Source organism: Equus przewalskii, chromosome 18 (genome assembly GCF_037783145.1).
Source record: "Equus przewalskii isolate Varuska chromosome 18, EquPr2, whole genome shotgun sequence".
Lineage (NCBI taxonomy): Eukaryota > Metazoa > Chordata > Mammalia > Perissodactyla > Equidae > Equus > Equus przewalskii.
Genome location: NC_091848.1, coordinates 2,873,965 through 2,891,180, shown reverse-complemented (window position 1 = coordinate 2,891,180; position 17,216 = coordinate 2,873,965). Strand labels below are relative to the sequence as shown.

At 35.4% G+C, this 17,216-nt stretch overlaps 1 protein-coding gene and 1 non-coding gene across 2 annotated transcripts in view; both read right to left on the bottom strand.

Moving 5' to 3' along the window:
* Positions 1-873: 873 nt before the first annotated feature.
* The window catches only part of KPNA4 (karyopherin subunit alpha 4), a 61,831-nt gene continuing 45,488 nt past the window's right edge, over positions 874-17,216 (bottom strand). The window contains exons 12-17 of the mRNA XM_070582981.1: positions 12,254-12,382; positions 10,748-10,852; positions 8,801-8,872; positions 7,436-7,598; positions 4,714-4,808; positions 874-2,891 (exon numbers count right to left, since the gene is read on the bottom strand). Of these exons, the coding sequence (XP_070439082.1) occupies positions 2,793-2,891; positions 4,714-4,808; positions 7,436-7,598; positions 8,801-8,872; positions 10,748-10,852; positions 12,254-12,382 (663 nt within the window). The 3' untranslated portion in view covers positions 874-2,792. The remainder of the gene's footprint in view (positions 2,892-4,713; positions 4,809-7,435; positions 7,599-8,800; positions 8,873-10,747; positions 10,853-12,253; positions 12,383-17,216) is intronic.
* LOC139077152 (small Cajal body-specific RNA 7) lies at positions 11,711-12,032 on the bottom strand. The gene has a single exon (XR_011529494.1). It is a non-coding gene; the product is annotated as a small Cajal body-specific RNA 7 (non-coding RNA).

Genomic DNA, 17,216 nt, shown 5'->3' with positions numbered 1-17,216 from the left:
AAAGGGAAAAATATCTTTAAAGACATATTTTAGACCTAGGGTTACTCACACACCTATAACATTTTTATTTTTAAAACACTTAAGAAGGGTTCAACGCTCCAGAAAGGCATTTTAAGACATGAAAAGTCAAGATAAGCTTGTTAAAGGCTTATTATTCCACTTTTCCCCTCATCATAAATAATGCTCTATGTTAAAACAAAATCAGTTTCCTGGATCACTGGAGAACAAAAAAAGAGCTGTGTTTAAATCTGACCTGGAAAAGTCCTTCCTAGAATGCTATTAGAAAATCAATGTCCTGTAAGACAGCATAGGTAGAAATGAAATATTTAGACCACTGGGGAGCCCTTGTACTCAGAGACGTTAATATCGTCCACAACTAGTATGTACATAAGAAAAACTATTGTATATAATTGTTTGGCCTATTACAACCTCATTGGCTTACTCCGAATCAGATTTTTGTTTACTAAGAAACATGAATTATGCAAAGTTTTATCATCTTCACCTTCTGGTAACTTAAGCCTTCTGTACAAACCATGCTTTGTATGCAATCTATCATTTAGTGGCATATGTTGAAATTATATTAGTACTTAATATATAGCTCAAGCTGTCTCTCTCAGCCCATTTTGCTGGAAGAGTGAAGGAAGGTCAAAACCCTGGTTTGGCAGGAGAAAGCAGAAGCAAAGGTGGTGCCACCTGAACAAACTCTGTGGGTCAGAATATTAACATGCCTACAGTGAAATTACAGGACTTAAGAAACCTGTTACGTTGGTTCTAGGTCAAAAGCTTTAAAAAGACAAGCTAATAGAAGCCATTGAACTATACTCTAACTTTACATTAATATATAAAAAAAAATCCACACAGCGTACACACACACCCCATGTAAAACATTGCTTTAAGTTTAATGTTTATTTCCCCACGACAGCCTAGCCTGCTCTCTACTTGGATAAATTTTACAAGCTAGTTTTCTGCTGCTTCTAGTTTTAAACTTTAACCATGTTTCTGATGACAAGGAATGCTGCAAAAATACTCTAGTTCAACAAAGAGTTATGATCACAAAATAATTTTTATCCATTCTACAGTGTTTCAGAATTACCAGTTGATTTTTAAACACAAAGTAGATATAGATGCTAATGGTGGCTAATCTGGTATGTTTCTTATAGCAAACTGTTGTTCATGCAACACTTGTGCTCAAAGGGGAAGGCACAGGATTTCCTACAATGAGCCACCTTATAAAGAGTTCTTTTTGTACAAATTAATTTATGTCACATTTAATTTAGTGTGCATAACCTCAAAACTGAGGTATTATTCCAATTTATAAAAACCACTTGCATAACTTTTATGCAAGTTTTAAAAATACAAAGTTTTCTCCCTAAAGTGGCTCAAAATAGATTGTTCATGGCTGCCTACATCTAAGATAAAAAGATTCTAAAACAATTGAACAGATTAGGCATATTATTAAAGGTGTTCAAACCATTACTTGATTTGTACATCTACTCAAACCTCTTCATCGGTCTTTATTCAGCAGTACATATGCACCAAATTCCATTTTAGAAGTTTCCATATCATTTTCATAGAAAACAAAGTTTGAAAACAAGTAACATTTAAACACAGCACGGTAGTCTACCACAACTGAAACTTTTTTCTTCTTCTTTACAGGACTCAACAAAATCTAAAAATGAACAATGTTGTAGATTTACCTCATGCAAAGATCTTTATGTCATCTCTGAAAATGAAAAGGATGGCTTTTTAAAGCACATTTTACTATTTTATACCATTATGGCAATTTGTGTACTGCAACACAGTCTATTTTGAGGGAAATTTATGATTTTTTTTCATGCAAAAATCTACACAAATTAGTTTTGATGATATGGAAAGCTTATCATAGCATCAAACATTCATCTGGTGCAAATGCACAGGGAAACCTTCCTGAAAAGTTTTCTGACTTGAGAAGCAACTAAAAAGCCAGTACTAGGTAAAGTAAATAAAAATTAAAAAAAAAAAAAAAAAGGAAAAAAAGAAAAAGAGAGAGAGAAAAGGAGGGGGTGGGAAAAGGGAAGAGGGGAATAGAAAACACAGGCTGCAGAGTAAACCAATGTCTGCTGCTAAACCGGTCTTGGTTTTCATGTCCAGTGTACATTAACACTTATGATCTCACTTTGATGACTTCCTAGGTTTGCTATCAGCCCCCTGAAGGCAAATCAAGCTTGCATGCGTTCACATACAGCACCACAACCACACCTTGTACACAGTCACTCCAGGACTAGGCGTCTGCTTCATGAGTGAAGAGCCCTAGATTTGAAAGATGAACCTGGCTCTCTCTCACTGAGCCAGACATTCATTCCACATTGTCCATTCACACATTGCTTCATAGCAAGGCCTGGGCTCATTTTCCTTTGACTTATATGGGCATCCTATTCTCTTTTATGCTTACAAGGCTTGAAGATGACAGTACTGCACTTTCCCCTCAATTGATATAGAGCAAGTCAATGTTCCTTCTCAGGCACTGAAGATCTGTGACCTGTAGCCCTTTTTACTTTGAACAACCTAAATAAGCATTCATGTAGTTTTCATTACATTTTGCCACTCATTCTCACTCGCACCCACTCGCCATCTTGACCTCATTTGGGCATTTTCTGTGATTCCAAATGAAATCTTCACATTTTCTTTCCCGATTTAATGCAGCAGCAGATCCCATGAGCCAAGCTTGATGGATCAAACCTTTTTATATATATGTATATATATATATATATATATCTCAGTGCTGCATTGTACCTAACTTCCACAACATCTCTCTAAAACTGGAACCCTTCTGTTGGTACATTGGCAGATGAATTGAAACCAAATGTTCCACCTTGTATTGCCTCTGGAACAAGGCTAGGATCTTCATCAATCTAAGGGAAAAAAGAAAGAGAAAGTGATGATTAGTTTTTCTTTTCTTTTTTTTTTTTTGAGGAAGATTAGCCCTGAGCTAACTACTGCCAGTCCTCCTCTTTTTGCTGAGGAAGCCTGGCCCTGAGCTAACATCTGTGCCCATCTTCCTCTACTTTATATGTGAAGCACGCAGCATGGTGTGCCAAGCGGTGGTGCCATGTCCGCACCCGGGATCCGAACCAGCGAACCCCAGGCCGCCAAGAAGCGGAACGTGCAAACTTAACCGCTGCGCTACTGGGCCGCCCCCTAGTTTTAAGTATATAAATAGCATTATAGTAATATTTCCATCTCCCCTAAACAAAGTATGAGAGAGATGAGGAGTGCCAACAGTGTCCTATCATTCCTTTATAAACCTGAAACATTTTGTAAAGGCTTTTTCTTGAGGGATGCCAAAATGAGAGGAAACTTAAGAGAGTATGTAAGATGAATATCTTCCAAAAGAATGAAATAGAAGTAATAAATTGGAGATGGTCCTAGATCTCAAACTGAGAGGGTATTCACTATTATTTCCCTTGTACTTGGACAAACAGATAAAGTTTATGACATTAAAAAAATTAATGCCACCACTCTTGGAGAGTAAGTGTAATCTTTGAGTTTTTAATAGCAATTGAAGACAAATGACAATGGAGCTTAAAGTAGTAAAATAACAGCTCTGCTAATAATGGATAAATAATATTCTGTATGCTTTACATCTAAAGGTTCTTTAGTGAAACACCACAAAATTATGGACCTATAGTACAGTTCCTATAAATATGCACATTATCTGAATTTTTCTTTTCACAATCTAAGAGAGTAAAAAAGAACTGCATATTTAGGTACCAGAAATCATAAGGCCTGGTGTATACCTAATTGCAAATTAGGACTTCCAAAAATCCAACTTTAAGACATGTAATAAAAGCTATCCTTAAAAGAGTATGCTTTTTAAAATTTTATTTCTGATTTATATAACTGGCATTATATTCTAATAGCTTGATCATCAAGTAAATAGTCTATAATTTTCTTTTCTAGTACTGTCCTTGTCAGGTTAATGTTCAAACCATATATGCTTAACAAAATGCTTAACAACATTCCATTCTTTCTTGATAATGTGGAAAAGGTTGTGGTATTAAACTTAGTCTTTGAAAGCTGAGAAAATCATTCTGAAAATCCACTGGTGTCTGTATCTAATCACTATAACTTTCTAAGGAATAATTGCTTTAATTTTAGATTTAACTTTTCTAAAGAAGCAATACTAAAAATAAGTTAATACTTTAATTTCAACTACATATACTGACATCTGAAGATACTTTTGTATACTATACCTTACATTTTGTATAGCAACTTATTTTTCTTGATGTTGTATTATTTTCATTTTATCTTTCATTTTTATTTTGGTCACCAACTAACTGACAATATATTCAAATATGGATTAACTAATTACTGTCATAAAGGACTTATCATAGGATATACTAGTATTAATGTTTCATTTATAAACACGTTATGCTATTAACAATATAATATATGAGAATGATAAAGACATCAAGTGAAAATGAAGACAGACTTTTCCAGTGTCAAAAAAAATCCTTATCTTTTTTTGCCATTAGACCTAGTACTGGTTTTTAATTCCTTAAGGGGCTTTAAAATATTGGAATATTTATGTTTCTGAAATAAGTGACATTACTGTCATATACCTATTTTAACGGCATTCCAAAAAATACATACTTGTGTCCTAGCTTACTATATTATTTCATCTAGACTTATGTTTACGCATAAAACTAAGAAAACTAAAAAATTATTAAATACATCATCTGAAGAGAAGAACTGATCAATGATCTCATAGGCCAATTTGTAGATATCTTCATTTTCATGGTTTTGAAGTTGTTCAATTTTCTCCAGTCCTGCAAGAAATGTTATGAAGTGAAACAATGGTAATATTTAAGAAGTAGTGACATAAGAGTTACAATAATCTTGGGACCACATAATCCAATTTTTTGATTGCAAATCTACAATTTTGGGGAATCTATTCTAAAGGTGAATCTTAAAAATAAAAAGATTTCACGCACAAAGATATAGGATTTCTATCTTAAAAAATTAAACAGCTTAGTGTTTAAATACATATAAATGTAAGCAATGGGACAGCTATCTACTCAGCAGAATACTATATAACCAGTGTTTATAAGGAGGAATAACATAGAATTGCTTTGCTTGTTGAAAGTTAAAAGCAGATTCCTTCTACTTTCTAGCATCTGCCAAGTTTTTCTAGTCAGAATGTATGAAAAACATTTAAAATACTGGTGATTAATAAGTACGGATGTTAAGACATCTGTTAAGTATAACGGAAAATGATCAAGATCAACCACAGTATTTCAGGGTAAAAGGGAATTTTCCTTGTAAACATTAATGAATTTATTAAATCACAGGCAGAGTATATAATCTTAACCTGTTGATATGCAAATTGGATCGTTTTATTTTATAGAAGTAATAATTCATTTTAAGATCTCTTAATAAAGTAAACTTGCCCTTTCATGAGTGTTCTTCCTGTCTCTATTCCTTAAATGGAGGAAGTTGTTTTGGGCTCAATTCTCCTTACGGGGCCCTTCCATTAACAACTTTAGTTACTACAGATAGTCTGAGGACTTGTAAATCTATGGCTTCATTTCTTTCCTGAGCTTCAGAAGCTTAAAATTTAAATGCCTGCATGATAATTCCACCAGGACATTTCACTGTCACCTAAAACTCAAACTGTCCAAAACACAATTTGTTATTTGCCTTTCCTCATTTACACTGTGCCTTCTACGGTATTCTTACTTGGTGATAACCAACACCACCTTGAAATCTGAGAAAGCCTTTCCCTCAATATTCTACAATCAAATCTCAAAAACCTCAGTCTATCATTCCTTGGATCTTGTCACCTACCCTTTGTTGTCACCATTACTGCCTTCATTTATTGTGGCCCAACCACTATCGATTTTCCTAACTGGTTTCCTGCCTCCTGTCTCCAACAGTCCCATTCCCCTAATATTCATGCTCCATCTAAACATATCAATCCCCTAGGGAAAATCTTCTAATGGCTTGTCATACCCTATGGCAGAATCCACCGGGGAGCTTATAAGATATAGATTCCTGGCCTCACATCCAGTGAGGTAGGCAATGATTAAGACCTATATTTTTAATATATAAAAATAAATTTTTAATAATTAAAATATGTTTACATGATAAAAGAAAAAAACACAGCAGTAAATTGTTTTTTTCTGCTTTTTCTCTCCAAATCCCCCCAGCACGTAGTTGTATATTTTAGTTGTGGGTCCTTCTAATTGTGGCATGTGGGACGCTGCCTCAATGTGGCCTGATGAGCGGTGCCATGTCTGCATCAGGATCCGAACCGGTGAAACCCCGGGCCGCCGAAGCAGAATGTGCGAACTTAACCACTCAGCCACAGGGCCGGCCCCAGTAGTAAAATTTTTAATTATGACGGTTTTAAATTTTTCTGGTACTCACTTCCTAATTAGTTCCGTAACACTATTCCCCATCTTCTGTTACTAACTTAATAGTTACGTATTATTTTCTCTGTTGTTCTATTTGTCACTTTAGTAACTTTAAAAATGCTTATTTCTTATTATATTAATTGTCAAGGCTCTGAACTCCTCCACTAACTAAGCTGAAGACACAGGTCCTCCTACTCTTAGTTAGCTCTCGCTTCCTGTACTTGTCAACTTGCGTCAGAAATACTTTGACTTTTTTGGCTTATCCAGGTTGGTAACATTTACATTTGGTTCCACAGCTACATTTGAGGTTTCCATGTTCTGTCTACATGTTAATCCTAAGAGGGAAAAGCTAAGGTGTGTTGTTTACATTGCGGGTGGTTCTGGTACAAAGCCAGATATGGGAACCACCGCCCTATAGAATAAAATATCTGCTGTGCTACAAAGCTTCTAAGACCGAAGGGGACTGGTTATTGGCTATGTCTCTAGCCTCATCTTTTGGCAGTTTCTACCCCATACTTTGATTCAGCAACACTGAACTACTTATAATTTGCTGAATGCTGTTTCTCACCTCAGACTTTGCTCATGGTGTTATCTCTGCCTGGATCACCTTTCATCCCTTTTTACTTTATTAATCCTTATTCATCTCTCAAAATCCAGCTCAGGTGTGACTTCCTGCTTCTTCCAGGATGGATTACGTATTTCACTTTGTTGTATAATTCTATTAGGGTAATTAGCACATTAAATCAGTTCATATTTATCTCTATGACTAGACTACATGCCTTGAGGGCAAGAACTGTGTCTTGTTTCCTACTGTCTTCCCAGTACCTTAGCACAGTGCCTGTTTAATGTATGGCAGCAGTTCAGTTACTTAAGCATATGCAAGAAGCTGAGCAGGACTTATATATATAGAATATAGTATTTACTTTATTCTGTTACTTGATTATCTGAGACAGAAAAATATAGAAGTGCTTTATTAGTCAGAAAATAAAAGTTACAAAAAGAACATTAAAGTATGCAATAACAGCTTACAACAGACTCACCTCCACATTCTTCTATAAGATTGGCTATGGTTTCTGCCTCGTCTTCAGCCATTTTTAATATATTACTTAGTCCGTCGAGTACTACTTGCACAACTTGTGCATCTTTTACAGTCAGCAAATTGCAAAAAGGTGGGATAACATTTTGTTGGATTAGGTAGGCCACCTGAATAAAAACACCATGATAGAATAGACAGAACAGAACTTCGTTTGTGTACCATACTATCTCAGCGGAATAATTTTGACTTTAAATTTTGAGTATGGAAACATGATCTTATCTCTCACATGTTAAGTTAGACTACATGAATCTAACATCCTTTTCTTTTTAATGTAGTGTTTATTTTTCTTGAACTTAAGAAAAAAAACTGAAGTGAAAATGAAAGCATCACCCAACTTCATAGGAAACATTTCTTTACCATATGGAGTACTTCCTTCAAAGACCCTTTCCCCTTTAAAATTAAGAAATTATGAAATCAGTTAGGAGGCCAGATGATATCTTTTTAAAACTACACTGCTCAATGTGAGAGCATGCACTGACTCTCTGCTGTGATGTTTAGCACTCTCATATACCTGGCCAGCTCTCAAGTCACTATTCAATTGGTTCTGTACTATTTTTGTAGTATTTTTCTTTCATTTTAAAATTCTGTTATTTCTTTCCACGTACTGTATTTATACTATGCTCTGAATTCATATTTAAGTGGATTCACTGCTTGCCACAGTCTATAGCTTATGTGACAATTATCAGTTGATTATTTATCAGCTCCAAATCCACTCTTTCTACCTGTCTATGAAACATATCTGGGACCTTTAGAAGTCCTTTTCTTTTGCCAGTTGGCACAGTGGTGAGCTCTGTCACCGCGCAACCCTGAGAGTGAGTGCCTGGTTGAAGTTTGTGCGCTGGCGCCTCACAGTTCTCACCCGAGTACCTAGTCCCAGCCAAGCTTAGCTCCTTGTTTGGTTTGCTGCTGGTAAACTGCTGTTGCTGCTGTTTTGCTTTCTTTTTGTTGTTGTTCATTTGTTAGGAGAACCTGTGAGGCAGTTTCATTTTGCCCTATTAACTTAAAAAATCCTGTTTTTTCTTAATACTGTTAAAAAACAAAAAAACAATCCTGACTATAAGTGTTTCAATCTTACTACCATGGATTAGAAAATTCTTGTAGGTCAAGAAGTTGAGAAGAGAACACTTACCTACGAAATATAACTAAAGAAAGTCAAAGTAACAGTTTTATGCGGAAAAAATAACAAAATATCAGAGAATGCCCATTATCTTGCTATTCTTTTAAATCATGATTTACTGAAATCTACATCTCAGAATTATCTGTACTGTTATTTTGCCAGTCTTGAGAAATAAATAAGCACTGAACTTACTTGATCTTTCCTTCCACTAATTGTTAAATTACTTATGGCCCAAGCAGCTTCTTTCTGAGTGCCAAAATCCCCCTGTAAAAGCAAAGCAAAGGACACAAATCTCAATATAGGGTAAACTGGAAAAAATGTCTTCTGAAATGATTTCTCAACTGCTTATTTCCCTAGGTTTTCTTCTAGCCTTTCTATGCATACATAATCTTTACTTATTAAGATAAGCCTTTGAACCCAATTTACTCTAAACAATGGTGACTCCTTCTTGTGAACTCTCTTGGCAACAAACTGACTTGTATTACTGTTCAGTAATATAAGATCAAATGAAGTCAATAATGAAATAAAACTAGTCAAGAAAAATATGGGAAAATGTACAATTTCACTTTAATCAAAGTGACAAATTTGACAAAGCTAAAATAAAGAATCCTTTAAACACATAAAGTTTTAAAAACAGTATGCCTATCATGAATGACACTATGATAAAGACATTTACCCTCATGTACTGCCTTTCAAATAAAAATTGAAAAAATATATTTAAGGGCTGGCCTCATGGTGCAGCAGTTAAGTTCGCATGTTCTGCTTCTTGGCGGCCCAGGGTTCACCAGTTTGGAGCCCGGGTGCGGACACAGCACTGCTTGGCAAAAGCCATGCTGTGGTAGGCGTCCCATGTATAAAGTAGAGGAAGACGGGCATGGATGTTAGATCAGGGCCAGTCTTCCTCAGCAAAAAGAGGAGGATTGGCAGTAGTTAGCAGAGGGCTAATCTTCCTCCAAAAAAAAAAAAAAAAGGCACAGGCACTAAATTTAAAAGGTTCCCATTGGTCAGGGACAACTCGAGTGTCAGAAAGAATAACTATAATGGAATAAAACTTACAAAATATATATATATGTAAAAATCCATAATTTCCTAATGACACTAAAAACTCCACCCAAGTCGCCTTTCGATGTTATTAGGGAACCAAATCATTCTAAAAACTGAGTGATAATGAGCAAGAACCAAGCATTTATCTTGCCTCTCCTAGGTGAAATGTATTTCAGAGTAAACCAATAGCTGATAAGAAAAAGCTCTTTACTGAAGAATCATAGCTAACACATAAAGAACGACAATTAGAAAGTCATCATTTTGCAGTTTCTAGTCATCAATAACTGCCTAAAAACCATTAGGTGAAAAATTGATGGAAAACTTTATAAAAGTCAGCTGGAGTAGGTGGCTAACACCTGAGCTCACTTATCAATCTTAGTCTCATTAGATGTAGAACAGACAGTGTCTCCTGAAGTGAATCGTTCGGAAGCAGAGAGTAGTGGATTACGTTTTCTTGCCTAAGAAACTGAATCTGATCTACCAGTTAATAGAAAACTAGCCTCTACTACTGGTTTGTAGGAAACATGGAGGAAAAGATAGAAGTATCTTCTCTGTAATTACAGATCAGCATTCAGAAAAAAACCTCAAGCTGTGATTGTGACATTTTAAATCATCTCCTTCCCAAATGTTAACGTAAGCAAGGGAGATGATAATGGCATACAATTAAAGAGCATACTCATTTGTTGTTTGATCTTGGGCAATTTATGTCTATACCATAGTTTCTTCACCTGTCAAATGTGGATAATTCTTAACCTCACAGAATTACAATATTAAATGAGGTAATATATGTAAAGTGCTTAGAAAAATATGCATTTATAATCAGTAGTAATAATATGAATTTTTAAATAAATCCCAGGATAATGATGATTTTGGTAAAAGAATGCTATAGAAGAGGGGCTAGGGGTTCCTAAAGGAAACGTTTCTTGTATATAAAACTGCTGGGCTTTAAAGCTTTAATACTAACACTACTTTACTGTAGTATTCATGCCACTCTATAGGTTCTAATTAAATAAAGAGAAAAGTACATATTCACATAAGTTGTGAAATTTAAATCCCGTTCTTCTCCCTCAGATACAAACAAGATGATTTTCTTACCTTATCCAAAAGGTGTATTATCATTGGTACAAGATTGGCGTCAATTACTGCCTGAACCTGCTGCTGATTTCCTGCAGTGATGTTGGAGAGGAACCACACTGCTTCCTGGAGAACAAGACCGCATCAATATTTCTCATTAAAAAATAAAATCTGCATCTAAACTAAGAAAAAATACATTCACTACAATGTTTAAATGATTTTTACTATGGAATGAGTTCCATAATAAAAATTTTAGGAATCTCAACTCCTTTCTCCCCTTGCCATATTTTCCTTGGACAGATTGCTACAGGCCCTAATCTAAGTCATAATGAAATAACCCTTCTAAAGAATTTCTGAAAGCAATGTTCCCAAACACTAAGACAAAAGAAGCCTGGCTGAACAAATACTAAAAAACCGATGAGCTATAATACAAATATAAATCCTAAAACTATTGTAAACAAGATTCAGCAACCCCCTCAACATAATGTGCTTTACTGTCTACCTATTCTCATCAAGAGCTCTAGCCAAACGAGATAAATCTCAATCACCCATGACAATGGAGACACGAAAAGTCACACAGTGGGTTGTTTTAGTATACATATTTCTAACAGTCCTTCACTGCACTGTTTCTCTCAAGAGCTAAAGCAGAGCCAGATGTTTGCCTGCTTCATTGGTCTACCCTCATGATCTTTTTATGCTACCTTTTACAAAACAATGGTGCTACTTCGGCCAAAATGATTACGAGTTTTTCATTTTCTAAACAAGTTTCATACGTGATAAATGCACACTGAAACCAGTTAGCATAAAATAAGACAAAGTATGTACCCGACAGCCTATGTAGGATATTACTATAACTTACCAACCTTAACAAATGTATTAAATTTACCAATTTACTAAAGTGAAACATTTTCTCTATTTACAAAAACTAGTAAACAAGTTTTACTTCAAAAACTCTTAGTATTAGCTAGTGTGCAGTAGGCTCTTCTGGATCAGATCACAGGAGCATGTTTAATGAACCTGTCAGAGATTTTAGGGTGCTAGGCTACTTAGGTGAGCTGTTCTTGGGTTATAATCATCGGCAATGTTGTAATCAACAACCCATGAATTTCTACAACAGCCTCAGATGCACTCCAGTATCAGCATCACCAGTCAGCGCCCCCTTCCCATAGCCAGCAGGAGCAGCACACACACATGCACACACACTCTCTACTAAGTACCTATAAAATATTAATTACTTAACTTACGTATTCAAAATTTCCACTCACACAACATTCAACACCCAATTATCTCTATTTCATCATTTCCAAGAGAGCCAAATTCACACTGTTTACAATTGGTTTGTTTTATGTATGGAAAATCATATACTAATCCACATTATAAAGAGCAAAATATTTTATTTGCTCTTGATGTCTAAATGAGTTTATATTAATAACCAATATTACAGACAAGTCTGAGTCCCTAATTTTACAAATGAAGACTGCTGACATTTTATATACCATTTATTAAACAGTATTTAAAAATGCTTACTTTATTAATTTTCTCTTTGGGATGTGTCAGAAGTGCTGGGAAGTGTGAAAGAGCATCACAGTTCAAAACAACTTGTGTTTGCTCATCAGTCCCAGTCACAATGTTGCCCACAGCTCGAAGCGCAGCAGTCTGGAACACAAGACGACGGAATGAGATGCTGTTCTTGTGCAATATTCCTTACCATCACAAAGGCATGCTGGGCAGGCTATGAAAGATACATTTGCTCATTCATGCCAACTGATCCTTTCTGAGCAAGCTGTGTCAGACACCGATTTAGGTACAGAGGAGTGAATAGCACAGACACAATCTAGCTTTCATGAATCTTACATTATTGGAGGAGAAGGCAGTCAATAAACAAACAAACAAGGATAATTTTAGATAGTAATCAGGGCCATAAAGAAAATAAGATACTATAGATTTCAGATTCAGTGCTTCAATAAGTTAAAAAAAAACAGCGCCTTTCTGAAGGAAAGCAGGAACCTGCTTAACGTAAGAGATTTCAGTATCAAATGAATTTGAATTGTCAATTACTTTTTTTATAGTTGTATTAGGTCATTTTCTGTCAAGTTAAAGCTTTTTTTTTTTTGGCTAGTTTTTCCTTCTACAAGACAAATACCCAGGTTTTTCTTTTTTTAAAAAAATTGAGGGGCTGGTGCTGTGGCCAAGTGGTTAAGTTCACACATTCTGCTTCGGTGGCCCAGGGTTTCGCCAGTTCGGATCCTGGGTGCAGACCTGGCACCACTCATCAGGGCATGCTGAGGCGTTGTCCTACATAGAGGAACTAGAAGAACCTGCAACTAGGATATATAACTGTCTACTGCGGGGTCTTTTGGGAGAGAAGAAAAAAAGAGGAGGACTGGCAATAAATGTTATTAGCTCGGGGCCAATCTTCCTCACCAAAAAAAAAAAAAAAAAAAGAAAAGATATAATTTACGTAAAATTCACCCTTTCAAAGTGTACAATTCAGTGGTTCTTAGTATATTCAAAGTTGTGCAACTGTAACCAGTAAGCAATTCAGACCATTGTCATCCCTCCAAAGAAGAGTATCTGTACCTATTAGCAGTCACTCCTGTCGCTCTCATCCCAGGCCTCTGGCGACTGGTATGCCTATCTGTACAGATTTGCCTATTCTGGATATTACACGTGATTAGAATAAAAAAGTAGGTGGTCTTTTTTGTCTGGCTTCTTTCACTTAAAATAATGCTCTCAAGGTCCATCCACATTGGAGCATGTTATCAGTACAACAGTCCCCCCTTATCTGTGGTTTTACTTTCTATGGTTTTAGTTCCTTGTGGTCAACCATGGTCTAAAAATATTAAACCGAAAATTTCAGAAATAAACAATTATGTTTTAAATTGCATGCTGTTGTCACATGATGAAATCTCATGCCATCCCGGTCTATCTAGAATGTGAATCATCCCTTTGTCCAGCGTATCCACAGTATAGACGCTATCCACCTGTTACGTCACTTGGTAGCCGTCTTGATTATCAGATCGACTGTCTTGGTATTGCAGTGCTTGTGTTCAAGTAACCCTTATTTTACTTAATATGCCAACATGCAAGAGTAGTGATGCTGGCAATTTGGATATGCCAGAGAAAAGCTGTAAAGTGCTTCCTTTAAGTGAAAAGGTGAAAGTTCTTGACTTAATGAGGAAAGAAAAAAAATCATATGCTGAGATTTCTAAGATCTACGGTAACTTTTATTACTGTATATTGTTATAACTGTTCTATTTTGTTATTAGTTATTGTTGTTAATCTCTTCCTGTGCCTAATTTGTAAATTAAACTTTATCACATGTATGTGTGCATAGGAAAAAATAGTATATATAGGGTTAGGCACGTTAGTATATACAGGTTAGTACATATAGGGAAATCCGCGGTTTCAGGCATCCACCGGCGTCTTGGAAGTATCTCCTGTGGATAAGAGAGGACTACTGCATTTCCTTCCTTTTCATAGCCCAATAATATTCTGCTGCACGGACACACCACATTTTAGTTAACCATCAGTTGATGGACATTTGGATTGTTTCCACTTTTTGGCTATAATAAATAATACTGCCATGACCATTTGTGAACAAGTTTTTGCGTGAACATGAGTTTTCAGTTCTCCTGGGTATATACCTGGGAGTGAAACTGCTAGGTCATATGGTAACTTTATGTCTAACTTTTTGAGCTACTGTCAAACTGTATTCCAAAGAGGCTGTACCATTTTACATTCCCATCAGCAATGTGTGAGGATTCTACGTTCTGTACATCCTTGTCAACACCTGTTACTGTCTTTTTGATTATAGCCATCCTGGTGGGTATGAAGTGGGATCTCATTGTAGCTTTGATTTGCATTTCCTTAATGACTAATGATGTTGAGTATCTTCTCATGTGCTTATTGACCATTTGTATGTCTTTTTTTGAAAACTGTATTTAAATCTTTTGCCCATTTTTTAATTGGGTGATTTGTCTTTTTATAGTTGAATTATAAGAGTTCTTTATATATTTTAAATACAAGTCCCTTTTCAGATATATGATTTGCAAATATTCTCTTCCATTCTGTGGGTTGTCTTTTCACTTTCCTGATGGTCTCCTCAGGAGCTCAAGTTTTTAATTTTCGTAAAGTTCAATTTATCTATTTTTCCCCTTGGTTGCTTATACTTGTGGTGCCATATCTAAGAAACTACTGCTTAATCCAAGGTCATGAAGATTTATGCCTACATTTTCTTCTAGGAGGTTTATACTTTTAGTTCTCACATTTAGGTGTTTGATCATTTTGAGCTAATTTTTATATATGGTGTGAGGCAGGGGTCCAACTTCATTCTTTTACATGTGGATATCCAGTAGCCTCAAATCATTTGTTGACTAGACTATTCTTTGTTCACTGAATTTTCTTGGTACCCTTGTTGAAAATCAATTGAGCATAAATGTGAGTTTATTTCTGAACTCTTGATTCTATTTCACTGATCCATTTGTCTATCCTTCTGCCAGTATCACAAAATCTTACTTATTCTAGCTTTGTAGTAGGTTTTGAAAGTGGATAGTCTCCAAATTTTGTTCTTTTTAAAGACTGTTTTGATTATTTCTGGGCCCTTTGTATTTCCATATGGATTTTAAGATTAGCTTGTAAGTTTCTGCAAAAAAGGGGCCTGGGATTTTAACAGGAATTGCATTTTATCTCTAGATAAATTTGGGGAGCACTGCCATCCCAACAATACTGTCTTCTAATCCATGAGCACAGATGTCTTTCCATTTATATAGGTTTTCTTTAATTTCTTTCAAAAATGTTTCGTAGTGACCCAGCTTCTTTAATAAATAAATTTAAAGGGGGAAGAAAAAAGAAGAAAGTTGTAGCATAGCAGAAACATAAAGACATAGCTACCAAATATAATGTGTCAACCTTATTTGGATATTGATTTCGTCAAACTGTGAAAAAAATATGAAGCAATCAGCAAAATTTGGATACTGAGTGGATTTTAACATTAAGATTTTTTAAAGTGCTCTAATGGTATTATGTTTATAATGGTATTGTGTTTATGTTAAAAATACACACATTTTAGAAATGCAAGCGGGATAAAATTGTATGATATCTGGGATTTGTGTCAAAATAATCTGCGGGAGAGTGAGTAGGGATATAGAGGAAACCTACATGGAGGTTCATCACACTATTCTGTTTTCCTAAATTACGATGTGAAAGTTGCAATCATTTAAAAAAAATCTCTATTAGTTATTAGGTAAAGTACAGAATATTAACTTTCCTTGAGAGTTGGCTAACGAAAAATCCCAAGCCCCTATTTTCTCAATGAAGTCCAGTATTAAAACTGAAGATGCATTCTGAAAAGACAAAAACAAAATACAAACCAAAATCCTATACCAGGACAGAAGTACTACACTTAAGAAATGCAAACTGAATGATAAACATCTACCAAGAATGTTTACAATAAGCCAGCAATACCCCTAAATGCAAACTGTTCTATTAATCAACTTTTTCTGAATTCAGTTCAATGTTCCCTCTTTCTTTACAGTGCTTTAAATAAGGCAGTGGGTCTTCATTCTGAAACGGACGTGAGCATCATCTGAAGAGCTTTTTAAAGCCCAGGTTTCTGGGAAACATCCCAGATTCACTGCAACAGAATCTCTAGGGGTTGAGCAAGGGAAATAAATTTTTTTCTTCTTTAAGCTTCACAGTTTATTTTGATGTCCAGCCAGGGCTGAGAAATAGTAAATTAGCAGTTTTCCTTATACTATTATTGTACTTTTTAGACTCTAAGCCATTATAAGAAGAAAGCATACTATTTACTTCAGAAAGGTAGGGAGAGCTTGCTGCATCTCCCTTCACCACTGCAGTTTGACAATTACTGCTTGTAATATTTGTGTGCACTTCTCACACTCTTTTTTGGTTCTCTCTAGAAGCAAGTTCTTTGGGATAAATATTTATGTGGAAGGATTTAAAAATAATTTAAGAATAAAAATCAAATAATTTTAAATAACTGAAAGGAAACAATTTAGGAAGCATCTAAGCAGCATATTTCAGTACAAAGCCTTCTGAAGCTAAGCATTAACTAAACTAGCTAGGTGGCAGTGGAGGAGAACAAAAGACAGCTGGTGGGGGGAGGGGGCGAGTAGGAGAGTGGAAGAAAAGAAGAAAAACAGGAAGAGTAGGGAAAATAAAAGTATCAATTCTTGTTTCAGAGGCCCCCCCAAGTTGCTATATGAATTGCCTGGTCTAGATCAGAAATCAGTAATTTACAAAGGAGTCGCCCTGGTTAGTTTTGGGGTAGGAGGTGGGGACAGGGGAGGGAGGGTTTTGTTGAACTGTAGTACTTCTACCTCATTTTCTTTAAAATGAGGTAGAAGTACTTTAAATCTTTAAAATGGGGATATAAATCTTTAAAATGGGGATATAATAATTCACTCTTTTCATCACAGATATGTTATTAGGCTAAAAACAGACTCTAAACTATTCAAATTGTACATCT